At 39.1% G+C, this 18,780-nt stretch overlaps 1 protein-coding gene across 8 annotated transcripts in view; it reads right to left on the bottom strand.

Annotated features, from left to right (window-relative positions):
• The window catches only part of ktn1 (kinectin 1), a 151,759-nt gene that overhangs the window by 11,400 nt on the left and 121,579 nt on the right, over window positions 1–18,780 (bottom strand). For 3 of the 8 annotated variants that reach the window (XM_068039192.1, XM_068039196.1, XM_068039199.1), the window contains 11 exons: window positions 17,463–17,503; window positions 17,291–17,381; window positions 17,123–17,191; window positions 16,815–16,852; window positions 16,310–16,400; window positions 5,307–5,393; window positions 4,566–4,655; window positions 3,996–4,073; window positions 1,519–1,608; window positions 1,335–1,427; window positions 434–526 (listed from right to left, as the gene is read on the bottom strand). In XM_068039192.1, coding sequence (XP_067895293.1) covers window positions 434–526; window positions 1,335–1,427; window positions 1,519–1,608; window positions 3,996–4,073; window positions 4,566–4,655; window positions 5,307–5,393; window positions 16,310–16,400; window positions 16,815–16,852; window positions 17,123–17,191; window positions 17,291–17,381; window positions 17,463–17,503 — 861 coding nt within the window. The remainder of the gene's footprint in view (window positions 1–433; window positions 527–1,334; window positions 1,428–1,518; window positions 1,609–3,995; window positions 4,074–4,565; window positions 4,656–5,306; window positions 5,394–16,309; window positions 16,401–16,814; window positions 16,853–17,122; window positions 17,192–17,290; window positions 17,382–17,462; window positions 17,504–18,780) is intronic. The other 5 variants (XM_068039194.1, XM_068039198.1, XM_068039200.1 and 2 more) reach the window with 3 other exon arrangements.

Below are 18,780 nucleotides of genomic sequence, written 5' to 3'. Positions count from 1 at the left end.
GCCATCTCCTGACCTCCCCCCATAAGGTTTCCTATCCATATTTCATGGCCACCCCTTCAGCTGTAAAATCTAACAATGCCTCTCTATGTCCAGCATTCGATCATACACAAAGCTAATTCTGACCCCCATCTTGTCTCCCTCACCACTTACATCCTTCCAACCTCACTTCTTTATGAAACTGCCCCCAGAATAAATTATCTTCAAAATCATTTACAGCTGCACTTCTAAACTCAACTGCCTGTCTCAATACGCTATTAAGTAGCATACTTCTGCAGTCATTGATTTACTCAAACACTCCCTCACTTCCGTCTTTGATGACCTCCCCAGTAAAACCTCAATTCTCCACCCATAGATCATTGCTGTACAGTATAATGCTGATAAAAATACCTCAAGATACAAAAATACAATGCAGGCGACTGCTTTTGTTTCTTACATGCAATAACAATTCACCTACACTTTCAGTTTCTGAATTTTCACGCTTCACATTTTCCAATTCTTGCTCCAACGTGTGGACGGATGACTGCATCTGCAAAGTAATGTATAGAACATTAAAAACTGCTGCAAGAGGATAAAATACATATTTAAAATGTCTGAAGAATTTATTCAATGATCCTTTACTTGCATAATTGAAAGAAAAATTTCACATACAGGATCACAATCCTTAGCATGGTTGTGTTTTCCAGATTCTCTTATGGGTTTCTGAACTCTATCCCAAATATTTTCCTTCAATTCTATAGAAAACTAAACTACTAGTATAATTACAAGCAAAACACTGGCTATTGGATTATTTCTTATCCATTCTGGTCCTGTTTGCTGATCTGCTTGCATTTTTGCTTTTTCTGACAGATGCAGGGAAATGTGCAGGTCCACAAAAAGGCTTCTTAAGAAAAAGTGACTTGCTTTCCTTCTAGTCTTTCCCCCAAAAATTTCATATTCTGAAACACGAAAGTAGAATATCTAGACATTGGTAAAAGAAATCTGACACTTACTGAAATCTGGCTGCGGTACTGACAAAAAGCTAACAGCAGATTCTAATATCAAGATGGGGGAGAAGTACCAGAGGAAGCTTTAAGGCACTTCTCAGCTTTGTTGAAATGGGGAAAACAACATGGTACAGAATAATAATTTGTATTCACCTTGTCTATAGTGCCTTCCTTGTCCTGTGATGAGCATATAAAACTAGACCTATTAATTGTGCATTACAGTCTTAATCCAAGAAAAAAGGATCAATCTGCAAAGTAATTCTAAACAGTCTGTACAATTTATTAGATTTTCCTCTCCATCATTCCCCAGAATGTGATTATTTATTGCACATTATTGCGTAAGCTGTATACCTGCATCAATGCCTTCTGGGATTCTTCCAGTTTCACTTTCCAATTGCCTTCCTCTTCTTCAACACTGCTTTGCAACCTCTGCAAAATTCCTTCCTGTGGGTAATACCATCAGATATTTTACTTTTTGGGGAAAAAAAAACATTTAAGACCAAACTCTGCTGGAAACAAACTATATGAAACTTACTGTTTCAGCTAGTACGGTCTTGTACTTTTCACACTCTAACTGTAACATTGCTTGCATCTCTTCACCTTCCTTTTCTTTGTGTTCCATGAGCTAGATTTTGAAAATAGCCAACAAATAACAGCAATAACTTGCACTTATATAACACCTTTATAACAGATGAACAGTCTCAGGTGCTTCAAACAGATGAATGAAAAATAGAGGTGTTAAGCCAAGGAGGAGTTAGGAGGGATGACCTAAAGCTTGATCAAAAACGTGGGTTTTAGAGAAAGGTGTTAAAAAGGTGGAGACAGTGGTGTTTAGGGAGGAATTTCTGCCAAAGTGGGTCCTAGGCAGCTGACACCCATGTTTTTAATAGGATAAAGTGAAAGGAGGAGATGCACAAGACAAAGTTGAGGGGTTGGGAGCTTTAAGTCAGTGCAAAGCGTACAGATAGTGATGGAATATAATGGCTTCAGTATTCCCAATGTTTAGCTGATTAAAAAAAGACTCGTCCAAGATTTGGTGTTGAACAAACTGACTGTCAGCAGAGGGGTTAAGAGAGGTGCTGCCCATGTGTAAGGTGGCTAATGTCTGCAGGTGTCAAGAGGTGACATGGAAATGAGACAGGTGGCTAAAGCCCTTTGGAGGGCTCCAAAGAGAATAGTGGAAAATGGAAAGAGAAGCCACTGCTGGCTTCATACTGTTTACAATTCAATAGTTAAAGCATGAAACCAAGTTAAGGTGGCCCCATGTAGCTGGTTAATGAAGGCAAAGTATTGGAGGAGGAGGATTGTGGGGTTAACTAACATTGAAGAGTCAAATAGGAATAATACATCATGAAAATTTAAAAACTAAAATGTCTAGTAAATGTTATTAGATTTCCCAACACCACAGAGCACCCGACAGATGATTTATTTGTTCTGGGGAAATTTAATTTGTAACACTACCAATTTTCTCTGTATGGAGACACACATTCTTCCTTATTTCTACCATCTTTGGTGTCAAGGTGAGAATGCTAGGGTGGAATACGTCCTACATTTTTACTTAGAAATTATTAGATGGAGTAGCCTACTGGACATTAAGCTAATAACTTGCATTCACATACTTTCAAATAAGTCCACTTCAGCTTTAAATTTTTTCCAAATTTTAAGTTCAAGGTGAGTTTTTGTTCTGTCAGCAGAAGCACAGGCCTCCACTGCCCCAAATATGCTGCAGCAGTAGCTACAACTTGTATTCATAAAGTGCCTTTAATGTAATAAAACATCCCAAGGTGCTTCACAGCAGCATTATACAACAAAGTATGATACCAAGCCACAAAAGGAGATATTACCTCAGATGACCAAAAGATTGGTCAAGGATGTAGGTTTTAAAGAAGTCTCTTAAGGAAGGGAAGTGTGTTAGAGGGGCGTAGGGAGGATATTCCAGAGCTCAACTCTGACTTCTGTGCAATACCCATTACAGTACATCAGCTTGACTCAGTTGACAACACTAAAGAATAATGTTGTTAAAACTGAAGTACCCCAAGTACTTTATATTTGGGCTGATAAAAGGTTCAAGGGAACCAAGTAGTTCCTAAACACACCAGCAAAATTGCATTATAATAGAAACAAAATACTGCAGATGCTGGAAATCAAATAACAAGAAATACTCAGCAGGTCTGGCAGCATCTGTGGAGAGAGAAGCAGAGTTAATGTTTCAGGTCAGTGACCCTTCATCAGAACTCAGAATTCAGTTCTGATGATGGGTCACTGACCTGAAAACGTTAACTCTGCTTCTCTCCACAGATGCTGCCAGACCTGCTGAGTATTTCCAGCATTGCTGGTTTTCATTATAGCAAAATTTCATTCTTTTATACAGTGATCCAAATTAAGACTCATTCTGGTTGAAATGCAGATAACTTCATTGGCAGATGAACTATTGATCAAGTTCCTTTCTGGTCAGATTTTTAAAAAGTGAAATATATAACCTTCATTCATGGAACTTCAAAAGAGAAGACCAGCGCTTACTAGTTTCGTCAGCTAACGCTTGAACAGAGGCAGGGACTGCTCCCCATCTGTGAAGTTGTGGCCGGGGTGGGGGGGGGGGGGGGGGGGGAGAAAAGAGAGGTGGGGGGGGGGTGGAAGAAGAGAAACAGAACATCTGATCCCCATACAGCTGACTTAGAGTCTCCACAGAAGAGCTCAGGAAAACAAAAACAATTCTTTAAAAAATGCTTTAGAAATTGAGGTAATTCCGAACACCAGGGTTTGATTTTGCTCAGTTCACAGATCTCCTTTTAACACATTTCCAGGCAATGTAAAATCTCCATCATTCAGATTCATAGTTTCCATACAAATTTTGCTACTGCCAATGACCTTTCCCAAACAAATCAAATTTCTAGCTCAACTGCTGGCCAGAAAACTTGAGATGTAATGTGCATTACATGAAAGAAAACCCTGAAGCATATTTTGCTATAATACAATAACCTTCTTCAGAATACAGTTCTTAAATATGCAAACCTTCGTTTGTTCTGCTAGCAATGAAGACAAAGTCTTTTGTGCTGCAATCTCAAACTCCTGCAGCCACTCCGAATAGTCCTACAAGCATAAAGAATAGCTGCTTTTATGTTGGGGTAAAAAAAGTAATTTTTCTGCTTTACAAAGCACAAGTCAGAATACATGCTGTACACCAGTTTAGAATTTTTTCTAAACTGAAAATTTACAACATGGAAGTTGGCTCATCCTCTCCAATTTTCTAATAACCTCTTCAAAACTTTACTTTGCAAAGGCGGCTGGCGAGCTTTGGAATACAGTCTTGAACTTGCTTTAAGAATGCAAGCAAACGTTTCTACAAAAATCAAAATTGGAAACCAATAATGATGCTTAAAAAATACTAACAGTTCAAAAAAAAACAGCATTTCTTTACTGACTCTTAAAAACATAAAACGCATATATCCCAGAACCAAAATGTCCTAAAGAAGCTTTAAAAGAGAAATGCAAAAAAAAAAGGAAATATTATTTCATTTGAATCATACTTACTCATTTGACAAAAGCAAGTGGTTTTATACATGTTAAATAAAGAACAGTTACCATGGTAGAAGTCACCAACACTCTGGGAAAGAGTTTTTTCAGAACATCTCTAGTCAGTGACTGTACGGCAACAACTTGCTGATCTTTCTCCTGTTCCAAAAGATAAATACATGTGGAGGTTACATAATAATCCATTAAATTATGTGCCTGAAGTGGCTAGCAAGCAAGCAAGCAGTGGCACAGCACACTGGTATACCAATACACCATGCCACAATGACAGGGGTGCGATTTTCACCCTAAACCTTTATTTTCAAGCTGTGCACCGAAGAGGTATTTGGGGAGACGTTTGCCCAGAGAAAGGAAAGGGGGCAAAAGGCACAGGAGTCTCCACATACACCTCCAAGCAGCCAGTTACAGAGCAATATTGGCAGAAGCCTGGAAGCACACTCGCTGGCTGACTTGTCTTAGGATGGCAGGTGGTGGGGGCAGGGAGGGGGGGGGGGGGGGAGGGGAGAAAGAGCGAAAAAGGAGGGGGAAAATAGGGAAGAAAAAAGATAATTTAGGAAGATCAAGCCCAAGGAGGGCAACAAAAACTGGCAAGCAAAAAACAGATGATCCTACACATTAAATTTAAAACAAGAACAAAACAGACATGCATACATGAAATCAAAGATCCAAGAAAAGGAGCAGAACAAGCAGAGTGCAGAATGGTTAGGTACAAGGGTCTTAAATTGAAGTTATTTCAATTTTCAGATTGCAGCAGAAATTATCTACTGTAAACATTTTCACATTTATTACAACCTTGGCTGTCTTGTTCACTTTGTCCTGCAACATTTTTTCAGTTGATGTCAATGCTTCCATTGCTTTCCAGTTTTTCTCCCGAAGTTCCTAATTATTTTTAGAAAGAACTATTTCAGTTCAGCCAAGAAATTTTGTAAATCATTAGACCTTTTTAAAAAAAATCTGGGGATTAACAATTGTGAATTTAAAACACAAATTGCTAAATGCATATGAAGTACTATGCTCCATTCATCAGAAAGACAAAGCTGGAAAAGAAACAAAAAACTTTACCATCTACTGGTGAAAGAAAGGAAGGTTGTTGGTTGACAAAAACGAAAGAAACAGATTTTCACAATTTTACTCATGTCAAATGTTAGTTAAATCCAAGGCAACAGGACTGCAGTACAGAACATGAAAACAAACTGCAAATGCGAGAACAGCAGCATCTGAAAGAGTTAAAAATTAATCAGTCTTTCTCTTTCAGAGACTAACTAACCTAGGTATTTCCAGCAACAGAGTTTTATTTCAAGAAAGAAAATGGAATAGGTAGTTATTAAGCTAGGAAAAGTACCAAAAGATTACACAGCAGACCTGTGAAAGAATGCATTACGGGGGTGGGTGGGGGGGGGGGGAGAAGGGGAAATTAGTTGAATGGTTCCCTCCAGCAAGGTAAAAAGTAGGGCAAAGGCTCCTTCTGTGGTCAGCGATGGTCATCCAAAGCATTGATGGAATCTTTAGAAACCATTAAACGCAAACAAGTTTATTACGGCAACAGTTAAAGAAAACAAAAATAATTTCGCCAATTTTCTCCTCATTCTCCTGAAGGAGTGGAGCCTTTGCTGGGAAGACTGTTGGCTCTTCACTACCTCTCCCAAGTGGCCATTATTTGTGTAAACCTTGAAAAGTGCATAATGGGAAGTGAGTCAACTTCAGTGGGCCAGATCCTGTTGGAGTCCATGGATAAAAGTTAAGAAATAGAAACCCTGAGCAATGAGCAAATCCAGGGTGCCTATGCCAACTGTAGTAGCCCCATGAGTGGATATATTGATTTTAGCCAGGACAGAGATTGAACCAGAAACATTCTTGGTCTCAACAACTTGATTACACATGGCGTCATACAAAGATAGAATTTACAACACAGAAACAGGCCATTTGGCCAAACCAATCCATAATCAGTATTTACCCTCCAATGACTAAATAACAACTGCTCTGTTCTCGTGTCCCATTATTCCTTTTGTTTCATCCATCTATCCAATCTAATCTTGAATACTAACAGTTCCTGCCTCAATAATTAACCTGGAAATAAATTACACATCAACTTTCGCCTCCCCTCGGTTCTACATCTCCTGCATTTAATTTTTACCTACAGCTCTTCATTCTTGACCGTGAAACCATTGGAAGCTATCTGCTTCACTCTCTCATATCTCAATTGTAAACCCTACCATCATAATGTTGCATTGTTTTAATACAGACCCAATTTTCAAGTATCAACGTTTTTGTAGCAGCATCCTAGTGGATGTGTTATAACCTCTAAAACCAATATTTTTCCTGTAGTTTGAACCCAATATTGCACACTTACTCTAATGGAGGTCTTAATGCACTGCATAGGTTCAGTACCTCCTGGCTTTTATACTTTATCTTGTGATAAAACCTAGAGTTTCATTAGTGTTTTTCTATTAGCACCTCGAATTGGTAAGGCTGTGTCATTAATGTCCTGGGATCTTCTACTCCCAAATCCTTCAGCTCTTCCAAAGCACTGCACCCACTTCCAATTAGCAGTATAATTACTGCAATTTAAAAAAAAAAAAATCACATTTTATCACCTCACTTAGTGACAATGAATTCCATCTGCCATTTTCTAACCCATTTCCCCCACCTCACCAATATACCTTTGGTCTTCTAAAGACTTAACTGTATCCCCTATTTCGATATCTGCGAATTTTGGCAGCATTCCCTCCAGGTCCATATCCAAAGCACTAATGTACACATTGTTATGACCGAGGTGGGAGTAATGCACTTTCAATTCAGTCCCAAAAGTCCACAGGTCGGAGCACATTAAAGTTTTCCCACCTGGTGGAAATTAGCCAAATTAAAACACTTCAGTAACTCCCAGAATAAAATACACCAAACCAGGTATCTTTAAACAACAAATTAGCTATTTATTAATAAACTAAATCCTTAAGATAAATGTCTAAAGACTTGATAAATTATTTTCTCTTAACCCCAATGCGCACACATTCAAAAATCAACGGTTAACCGGTTATAAAAATAGTATTTCTTAGGAATAAGTAGTAGCTGGGTTCGAAGTCCTGGTGAGTTGCATTAGTGGTTGGTCAGGTGTCCCAGATTGGAACAGATACCACTTGACGTCTCCAGGCGAATTTGACAGTCTATAATGGATAGGCGTTCAAAGCACTTCAGTGGCAGCAAGCGCCAGTTCTTTTAACAAGGAGTATAGCCACAGGTCTATTTGGATTCTAAAATTGGTAGTTTTTCAGTAGAAACTTTACTGGGAATTCCAGCAAACGCAAACAGAGTCCCTCTTGAAGACAAATGAGATTTTTTTCAAGGTTTTGCCCCCCTCTTTAGGCAATAACAGCCTGTAACTCAATGTAGCTTTTCTGCTAAGAGAAATAGCCAGCTTTTTAAAGAGCATGCTTCGCTGGACTCCAGTTCAAACTGGTTGAAGCCAGTCTTTATCCAGAGTTAAAAGTTACAGTACACCATGTGACCTTCTCACTCCTGCTGTGACCTAGGAAACAGTTGTAGGTACTGGCACACTGTGCTCAGTCTTAAAGGCACACTGTTTTTAAAGAGGAGAAAAAAAAAGTTAGGTGACATTGAACAAAAGTGGCCCGGAACAGAATCCTATGGCTTCCCATCGCACAGAAACCAGTTTTTAAATCTAGTTTTGTATGCTCCCATAATTATCTTCATTAAAACGGTTCTAGATTTTGTACTGAATTTTCAAATTGTATTGAATATCTTATATAACTATTATACCCAAAGTACTCACACATATTTAGCGCACCTAGTTAATTTTTTATAACCAGCTTCAGCAACATATCCAGACGTCTAGGTCTAACATACTTTGAGCAAGAAGTCCTATACATGTTTTAGGTACTCTTTTCTCCATTTACCTCCTCTCTGTCCTAATATGTGGATAGTTAAAACTTCAAAATTCTCATTTTACTCCTACTCCTTTATCAACTGTAGATTTTCTTTTCCATTTCCTTCCTGCAATTTGGAGGTCAGTAATACACTTCTGCTAATTTAAAAGGCCATATTTGGTCTTTGCGCTCTATTCAGGTTGACTGTCATCCTTCCTCGTCTGCCTCAAATCCTCTGTTCTGTGGATTCTGTTATAGCATGTTACATGAGTACTTCTGTTTTTCTGTGTAAAATATGGTTTAAGAAATTATACTTGGATTGTGGACACTGATTCATCTGGAATCTATATTTTTGAACTGAAGAGGCTAAACATTTGGGGTTTTTTTTTTTAAAAAAGGAAGGTCAACAAAAGGTTGACCAATAAACAAGTTTTTAAAGGAAAGCATACAATTTCAAGTAAACATAGCAGGGGGTTTGACTTAAGAGCTATTTTGTGTTGTGACATGACAGAATTTATGATCATCACGGGACTTGCATGGAAAAGTTTAGTTTCACTTTGAACTGTTAAAAGCCAGCTGGTTTTTGGACTAAAAAGGAGGCAGTTGGAGATCTGCATATTGACCTGTCAGGAGAAGAAAACCCAGACCACTGTTATCTCTTTGAAAAATCCCTGCTCTTGAAAAGCAAAATCCTGTATGAAGTCATACTTTTGCCTCCTGTATTTTGAAGACATCCTGAATATTTGCAGGAACCTTGCATCTTTAAAAGGACTTTGCATCAAATGTGAGAACTGAAACTTCTGCTGCTGCACACCTGCTGTAAGACTTATGAAGCCTTGTGTAGTTGAATGTCTTTGAACGCCTACCCAAGCAGACTGTTCATCAACCTCACCTGGTAAAGATTCCTACTGGCAACCATTATTCAAGCGTGGGGCACTGCCAAAACAAAGGACTTGCATATCTTCTATGCAGTCTAGGTTTTTTAAAATTCCTTCTATTTCTTGGTTACAGCTGCAAACAAAAATCCCTTTTTTCTGGGTTAATGGATTTTTGAATGTATGTGCATATGTGTGAGGGCGAGGATACAAAAATAAGGGACTTCAATATTTCAATTCACGTTCATATTTACTTCATTACTGGTTTAAGACTTAGTTTATAACAAAGATAATAGTTTAATATTAAAGAAACTTGGTTGGTGCGCTTCATTATGCAGACAAATAGATTATCTAATTGACTATTTCGGTAAGTGGACAAATTTATTTATATATTGTGAACGGTGGAGGAGGAGGACTGAATTAACAGTGCACTCATCCCGCCTCAGTCGTAACAACCAATATTGACCCCACCTACTTTCTTACTGGGTGTTATGAATGCTGGATTTTGTAACATAGTTATGGTTTAAAAACTGATCTTTAATGCACATAAAATGGATATTCAGGGGAGACATGTAACCTCATACCAATTCTGCCTAGAAACAAGCGAGGGGTCTTGGTTACCATGGAAACAAGGAACCCAGATCAAAGTTTTTGAAAGCAGGGTGAAAGGCTGTGACAACTTAAAAAAAAAAAAGGGTCTCACTCTCCGACTTTCAAATGGTAAACAATAAGCCAGAGGCTCTAAAATGCAAATTTAGAGTTGCAATTATGAACATCTGGAAACAACGGAAGGCCCAGGTGGTTTTGCTATGGCTAGACTCAAGGGATTGAATTTTACCAGCCCCTCGACATTGGGTGGGGGCCCATAAAATACTTGAGTGGCCCACCAAGACCCCCTGTTGCGGAGAAGCCTCGGTGTGGCCCCCCCCCCACCTTCATTTAAAATATTACAGTCAACTAAGATAAAGGCACATGAACGTACCTTGTCCCAGCAGCCATCCCACACCGATTTTACAGCCATCAGCCGTAACTCAGGCACTTTTGGGACTCCATATGGAGTTCCGATGCGAGACACTGTGCGTGTGCGTGTGGGGGGGCAGAAAATTTCAGGGCAGGAATGGTGGGGGAAGCAGTGAAAAACCACTCGGCGGCAGCAGGGGATTGGAAATGTCAATAAAATTTTGTCCAATTTTTGCACATTCCCTGTCCCTTTAAACATTTAAATGGCACCGAAGGGCTTGAAGCCCTTTAAAAACAGCACTGGTGCAGTGGCGCCGTTGCAACTCCACGTCAGATGGCAGCTGCTCAGCCCCCTCCATTTAAATAAGCCCCCACGCGCTAACAAAATTCATCCCAAGGTCTCTGAATTGTAAAAGGCAAATGACTATTGACTTTTTGATCTGGATAAAGTCAACAGGCTTTTATAATTCTGGAGGTAGGCTGAGAGGAAGAAAGGAAGACCAGAAAGCAGAGCCATGAGAAAGAAAGAGAACACTAGCTGCTCTCAGAGCACCAATACAGCAAAAGGTTGCTACAATTTAAAACCAGTTCGAAAAGTTGAGGTTTGTGGAGGAGAAAAGACCAATGGTCACCAGAGATTGCCTCATTAATGGAAAACCAGTCAAATGTGCTCAGGGGAAGTGAGCAAAGAGGACATTGGTTGTCTGAAGGACCGGGAAATCATATCCATTGCAACTGGGAGGAGTTTGGGATTTTTAAACTGCAAGGATACCTTTTCGAGGAAAACACTAATGTATAAATGTAGTGTGGGGTTTGAGTGTGTTAATCGGTTAATGGAGAAATACCTTTCTCCAATTTAGTATATTAGCTAGCACTACGTACGGTTTAGTTAATGTGGATTTTTAGTTAGTCATAGTAAAAGTCTTTAAAGAATTACACAATAAGATTTCGTGTTTCATCAGTCTGGAGTGTTCACATCTCTTACTTTAGTTAACGGTCTTTGAGGTCATAACACTGGATATATTTAGTTTCTATTCTTGACCAGTTTGCACTAAGGTTTCTGTTCATGTTATTGTCCAGACCTCTCTGATTGCTTGAGTTTATTTCATACACTTTTCACACTGAAATGTTGCATTTTATTCTTCATTTGCTTTTCATTTATTTGATTTTTTAAAATCTAAGCTATCTTCTGCCATTACATCAGTCTTCGCTCTATTAATAATTTAGCCAGTTTTTACTTCGTTCCTCTACGTCATACCCATTTTTTTTTCCTGCATGAATGTAACCCTCATCTATTTATCCCTTCTGATACAGCTGATTGATTGGTTCCATTTTCCCAGCACCCCTTTCCTTCCTAGTTTAAGAAACTTATCACCAACATAAGGGCGGCACAGTGGCACAGTCGTTAGCACTGCAGCCTCACAGCTCCAGCGACCCGGGTTCGGTTCTGGGTACTGCCTGTGCAGAGTTTGCAAGTTCTCCCTGTGACCACGTAAGTTTCCTCCTGCAAGTCTTTGGCATGATAGGCAAATTGGTCATTGTAAAAACTACCCCTAGTATAGGTAGGTGGTAGGAGAATTGAAGGAAGGTAGGGATGAAAGAGGGAAAATGGGATTAATGTAGGATTGGTATAAATAGGTAGTTGATGGTCAGCACGGACTCAGTGGGCCGAAGGGCCTGTTTTGGTGCTGTATAAATAACTGTTTTGTCTCATCCTCATTCAGATGTAGCCCATCCTTGCAGAATAACTTCCGTCAGTCCCAGAACTGGAGCGAATGCCCAAAGTGGAATCCTCACCCTTATATCACTTTTAGCCATGCACTAGCTCCAATCGTCTTGTCCTTCTCTATTCTAGTGCGTGGTTGGGAAAGTAATCTTGGAGATTACCAACTGCAAGTACTGCTCCTAGACATTTTTCCTAATTTAATTCAATTTACAGCAGTCGAGCTTTTTAACCAATATTTACTCTCCCACAGACCACCATGACTGGTTGTCCTCCCTTCCCTTGCAAATTTTTTTTTCCAGTCTATGTGACCTGTCCTTTAACCTGGCAACAGGGAAGCAACAAAATACCTGGACTATAAGTTTGGTCTGCAAAAGATTGCATCAACCCCTTTAACTATTGAATTCCTAGTTATCTTTGACATACGCAGATACAGTACCTTGCTCATTCAATATAGAGAGCCATTTGTTTTGTTTCTATTACATTGAAAAGCCTTTTGCCTTACTAAAAAGTTAAGTTGGCACTTACACGTCAAGTGATTAAAATGTACATATCTGCAAAACCAGAACATACTTTTAGTGTAGATAATAGCCATCTTTTCTAAATACCATGAAAAGAAGTTTAACTCATTGAGGTGAGCAGTTATACCCAACATATTAAACTCCGTTTGGTGGAGGAGGGCACCATAACTGCAATACTCCACAAAAAAGTGGCACTTCTATAAATTGTCTGTGGTTACAACAAACCTTATGAAATGTTGGTCTTTATTATACTACTGTCATGCAACCTTCACAATGAGATCAGTGAATTTGAAATGGGAGAAAAAAATCATTTTGAGGGGACAGGGTTTTCTAAGTCATTCTGAATTAAAGTTGCTCACCCTCTTTCTACCCCGCCCCCCCCATCGACCTTGTGGTCTCAGCCATTTTTACAATAAATCATTGTTTTGAGATAGGTGACAAAGTTGTTTAAAACCTATCTGCTCCACAGTTCAGTTTCAAAATAAACTCAATAAAAGTCATTTCTTCTCACCCACATTATCATATATCTCTCTCCACATGGAAAACTTCTAAATTTTAGAACTTTGTTTCAGCAATCAGTGCTCAGACAGCTGGCCATCTCCTTCCACCTCCAAAGCTTTTCAACTGTCCAAGTTGATGGGGAGATTCCTGGTTGATCCTGTACATTTACTGGCTTCAGGGGTCTAGTCTACTCTTAGAAGGAACACAGTCCTTGGGGTCAGCCATGGAACAGATGGGTCTGTTGAATTGAGCTAGATGTAAAATACTCTGCTATTCATCTGGAGGGGGTGTGGTGTTTGTATTGATGGGAGAGGTGGGGTGGGGGGGGGGGGGGGGGGGTGAAAAAAAGATAAATCCTTGAAGGACATACAATTTATAGTGCCCATGTACATGCATCAGCAATTCTTGATCAGAAGTTGTCATTTCCTTTCACTTTTTGTTCCTCAACTTTCTCCTGACTAACACAGGAAATATAGTCCAGTTGCTGTTTGAGACCAGAATGAAAATGTGCCAATAGCATTATGTTTCAACAACAAGCATATTTATCTTTTGCAAAGAATATAATCGATTAATGATGAAAGTATTTAAAACCTTCAAGAGAAGTTAGCAACACGTACCAATCTGGTTCCCTTGTTAGCGGATATTGTTAATGGTTCTCACTTCAGGTGTTGTCCCTCGCCGTTACATCTGTTGTCATCACCAGCCACCCACCCCCCAACTCTTCAAGAAACCAACCCTAGACCCCACCGTCCTTGAAAACTAGCACCCCATCCCCAACCTCCCCGGTTGCTCCAAGGTCCTTGTGTGTCCAAGGTCCTGGTGTGTTGTCCCCTCCTAAATTCTTTCCTAGAACTCCATGTTTGAATCCCTCCAATCAGGTCTCCACCCCTGCCAAAGTATCAAAACAAATCTGATCAAAGTCACAAATAACATCTTGTGTAACTGTGACGGAGGTCATTATCCCTCCTCCTCGAACAACCTGTGGCCTTCGACACAGTTGAGCACAACATCCTCCTCCAAGGCCTCTCTACTGTAGTCCAGCTGGGTAGGACTGCTCTCACCTGGTTCCATTTTTATCTATGTAATGGTAGCCAGAGTATCACTTGCAATGGCTTCTTTTCCTACTCCCACACCATTGCCTCTGGTGTCTCCAAAGAATCGCCCTTCTATTTCTAATACACACGCTAGCCCTCAGCAACATCATCCGAAAGTATAGTATTCGTTTTCACACGCAGGCTGACGACACCCAGCTCTAGCTCACAACCAAGGCTCAATTCCTCCACCGTTGCTAAATTATTAGACTGCTTATCTGACATCCAGTACTGGATGAGCAGAGATGTCCTTCAATTAATTTTGAGAAGACTAAAACCAGTGTTCTTGGTCCCCACTCCAAACTCCACTGCCTAGCTACTGACTCCACCCCTCTCCCTGGCAACCTTTCGTAATCCTGGTATCATATTTGACCCCAAGATGCGCTTCAACCACATTTGTTCTAAGACCAACCATTTCCACCTCCATATCATCTGACTTTGCCAGTCGCTGCTCATCTGCTGCTGCTGAAACCCTCATTCATGCCTTCGCTACCTCTAGACTTGACAATTCCAATGCACTACTGACTGGTATCTCACATTCTACCCTCTATAAACTTGAAGTCATTCAAAGCTCTATTGCATATGTCTTAACTCATACCAAGTCCCATTTACACATCACTCCTGTGCTTGATGACTTATATTGGCTCCCAGTCAAGTAATGTCTTGATTTTACATTTCCCATCCTGGTTTTGAAATCCCTCCAGGGCCTCACTCCTGCCTTGCTGTATTCTCCTCCAACACCACAACCCGGAGATATGGCGCTCATCTAATTCTGGTTTCTTGAGCATTCCCGATTTTACCTGCTCCCCTAGGCAGCTTTGCCTAGGCCCCAAGCTCTGGATTCCCTCCCTACATCTCTCTGCCTTTAATCTCACTTTCCTCCTTTAAGATACTCCTAAAAACCTACCCTCTGACCAAGGTTTTATCATCTGACCCAATATCTGATGTGGCTCAGTGTCAAATGTTATTTTATAATACTTCTGAGAAGCTCCTCGGGACATTTTATTAAGTTAAGGTGCTATATAAATACAAGTTGTTGCTTCGATACAGTAAACATACAGCACAGATCAGTGTGAGAGCAGGTCAGTTATTTGAGAAACATTGCTTTGGAAATTCCAGTTTTCTGCCTCACACCTTATGCTTGCTTTGACAGTTTTTGTAGCTCTATTTGCTACCTAATGAATGAGTAATTGGTGGATGATTGGCATATGCATCTGAAAAAGAGAACAGCTTGTAGCTATGAACAGGCTAAGTGTCAATTTTACTTACTCCTACTAACAAAAGCACTGTTTGGTTACTCATTCCAGCAGGTTTATTGTGATGATTGGTATAGATGCCTCAATTCCCAGGACAAAAAGCAAGGACAGTTTGATTCGAAGACAATAACCTTCTAAACTAACCTACTTCTTCTCAGTTCAACGAGAGTTAAAATGAGCAGAAAAGTCAACCATATTTTATGTTCTATACATTTATAAATACATATACACAGTTCTTGCTAGGTGTTAGAACTGTAAAGTCTGCAATAATACTGTTAAAATTAAAGAAAGGATATGTCCCAAGCAGCAACCATATTGACATAAATCATGCCTGAAATTGAAAAATTAGGATGAAGTTGTACAAACCTTTAAGCCCACAAGCACAAAATTTTAAAAGGAGGTGACCCCCGTCAGTACACAGTTGGACAGTGTGGACAGGCTTGACACTCAGCAGCTGAAAGTTGAGCAACTATTGATGGATTTAGATTTTATTTACCAACAGCAAAACAGAATGCAGCTCCAGGCTAGAGAGGCACGCAGGCACAAAGTACTTTTCTCCCAGGCTGTTGGCAGCAGTGCTTAAGCAATTAATCCTCAGTTCTGGGAAACTCCAGGCCAATCTGGGAGAGTTGACAATTCTAGAACTCCCTATAATTCCTACTATCTACAGTTTGAATACTGTTCCCCTTAATTGAGGAAGGGTCTTGCTTGTTTCTTGGATAGAACAAAATGCTCATCTGTTCCATCATTATGGAAACATTCCAGTCCCTAAATTCCAAGCCCTCCGTGCAACACATACTTTTCCACGCAAAAAAAAACTTCAGTAGGACTTCAAATTTGTAACTCATCTCCCTTCCTTCTACAATGTAGAAACATTTAAAGCCCAGGCTTGGCAGCCCCTATTCAAATCACTTCATGGCACTATTGCATTCTTTACAATGGTGCCTTGACCCCAAGGCTTCTCAAAAAAGAGAAAAAAATCCTTACATTGTTTTTCTTCCTTTGCTGGTTAACATCTGCCTTTAGTGATTCAGTTTCTTGGTGCAAAGAATCAATCTCCTGGTCTTTTTCTGCAAGTCTAAAAAGAAATAATTGCAATTAAACTGTCAGTATAGAATTATGTCCCTTCTGCAAATGATAGTCTACTGGTACTGGATGTGAATTGTTGGTCATATTTTTACCTTCAACTTCGGTAGAGTACTACCAGCTCCCTCAATTAACCTATTAAGTGCGGAGGCAAGGTGAAGAATTTATCTATTTGTGAAAGGAGCCTGTCAGCTAACAAGACCAGGCAATGTAATAACACAATACAATTAATTAGGACACAATTCTTCATCTACTAGCACTTGGCACATGCATGAATTATAAACTAAGCCAGTGTCCGATGAGTAGGTGGCTCTTGAAAACAATTATCTGATCATACCAAGTTATCTATGGAAATAAAAATTTATGGAACAGAGAAAAATAAAATTGCGCCTTATGGCTCACTTACACATTCAGCAGTACTTGACTCTTGAGCAGTGCAGAGTCCTGTTTCAAGGGAATAAAAGTGATTTAAAATCAAAACCCAAAGTTGTGTGCACAAGACATGCATGCACCACAATAACAAGTCAGTAACTTTCATATCAGAATATTTGATACAAGCAACATACCCTGCAAATAATCTAGCTATGCTCATGCTCTAATGAACAATATTTTTAAATAAACTTTTCATGAATATCTCAGTACTTCAAACACAAAGATACACAATATGTGCACAATGAAGGCTAATAAAGCTCATTATCCTGTCTAAAACCTTACCTGCTCATTGGTTTTATCATACAACTGCTCAATTTGAAATTTCAGTCCTGCGTTTTGATGCTGAAGATCCTTTATCATAAATAAAGGGAAATTTAGTTTTAGAAATACAACCTGCATTATAACTTACATATTATAAAGTGCAGTCAGAGTGAACAGTACTCAGATTACCTGCAATTGTGTTACATAGCTAGTAACTTCTTCTCTACTATCTGTCAGTGTAGCCTTCAAGTTACTAATTTCTTGTTCTTTTGTTTCAATTCTGCAAGTAAAATCAAGGTCAGATAACCTGTACATTATTATTTTTTTTTTTAAAAACATAACAATTTTGATGTGTACTTACATAATTTGAGATTCCTTTATCAGATTGGTTTTAGTGGAAACCTAAAAGGTGCAAAAATTCACAAAATACAGAAAACATTTTTAAATACTATTTTTATAATATGGACATTCTGTCTAGGTCAGAAAATAGTTATCCTCAAAATGTTTTACTAGCCAAAATAAATTTCTGATATTACAAGATTCCAGCAAAAACTAGGAATGATGCTAAAAAAGGTCAAAATATATTCATCGGATTTTCAAAGAATCCCATCAAGAAGTTAAACAGCAACACTAACCTACATGACATGCAAAGCTATATCCTGCATCACAAAAGTAATTGAAATCAGCTATTACTATTTTTTTTTATTTTAAAAAGAACATATATAAAACAGATCCCAATTCTAAAAATTCAGGAATACCAATGAAAAATTTCACTTTTTCTTAGATTAGGGCAATAACAAAGATGAAAAATGTATTCAAAAATGACTGAAGATACCATCCATGTTAAAGTATACAATACACTACCTATGTGGTGCAGATTTTGTTGGGAGTACGCCCTGTCATACAGACTTATTGGTGCATGGTTAGGCTTTAAATATTTTTGCCCACAGTTGCTGGAAGTGCGAACTGATCGAGGGCAAGAGGACATCTGGGACCTTGGTGAACACCAGGACAAACAATCCATCTCCTTAACCAATGAGATTAAAAGGATTGAGAAAGAGGGGTAGGGACTGAGATGCAGGGTGAATTAAAATGAGTGAATTTCATGTCAAATCAGGTACAAAAAGAAAGGAAACGATTGTATTGAGGGGTAGAGACAGGAAAAAAAAAGTAAGACAGAAAGCAAGAAACTACAGGCCAGTTAACTTAACATCTGTCTTAGGGAAACTGTTAGAAGCTATTAAAGATGTTATCTCAGGGCATTTAGAAAAATTCAAGGTAATCAGGCAAAGTCAACATGGTTTTGTGAAAGGGAAATCATGTTTAACCAATTGATTGAACTTCTTTGAAGAAGGAACATATGCTGGGGAACTGGTGGATGTATTGTACCCAGATTTCCAAAAGGCACTTGATAAGGTGCCACATCAAAGGTTATTGCAGAAAATAAAAGCTCATGGTGTAGGGAGTAACATATGGCATTGATAGAAGATTGGTTACTAACAGGAAACAAAGTTTTTGTCATTTTCTGGTTGGCAAGATGTAACGAGTGGTGTGCTACAGGGATCTGTACTGGGGTCTCAACTTTTTACAATTCATAAAAATAACCTGGATGAAGGGACCGAAGGTACGGTTGCTAAATTTGCTGATGACAAAGATAGGTAGGAAAGTAACTTGTGAAG

The sequence above is a fragment of the Heterodontus francisci genome, chromosome 9, assembly GCF_036365525.1.
Source record: "Heterodontus francisci isolate sHetFra1 chromosome 9, sHetFra1.hap1, whole genome shotgun sequence".
Lineage (NCBI taxonomy): Eukaryota > Metazoa > Chordata > Chondrichthyes > Heterodontiformes > Heterodontidae > Heterodontus > Heterodontus francisci.
Note: the sequence above shows the minus strand (reverse complement) of the source record. Positions and strands in the feature narration are given on the sequence as shown.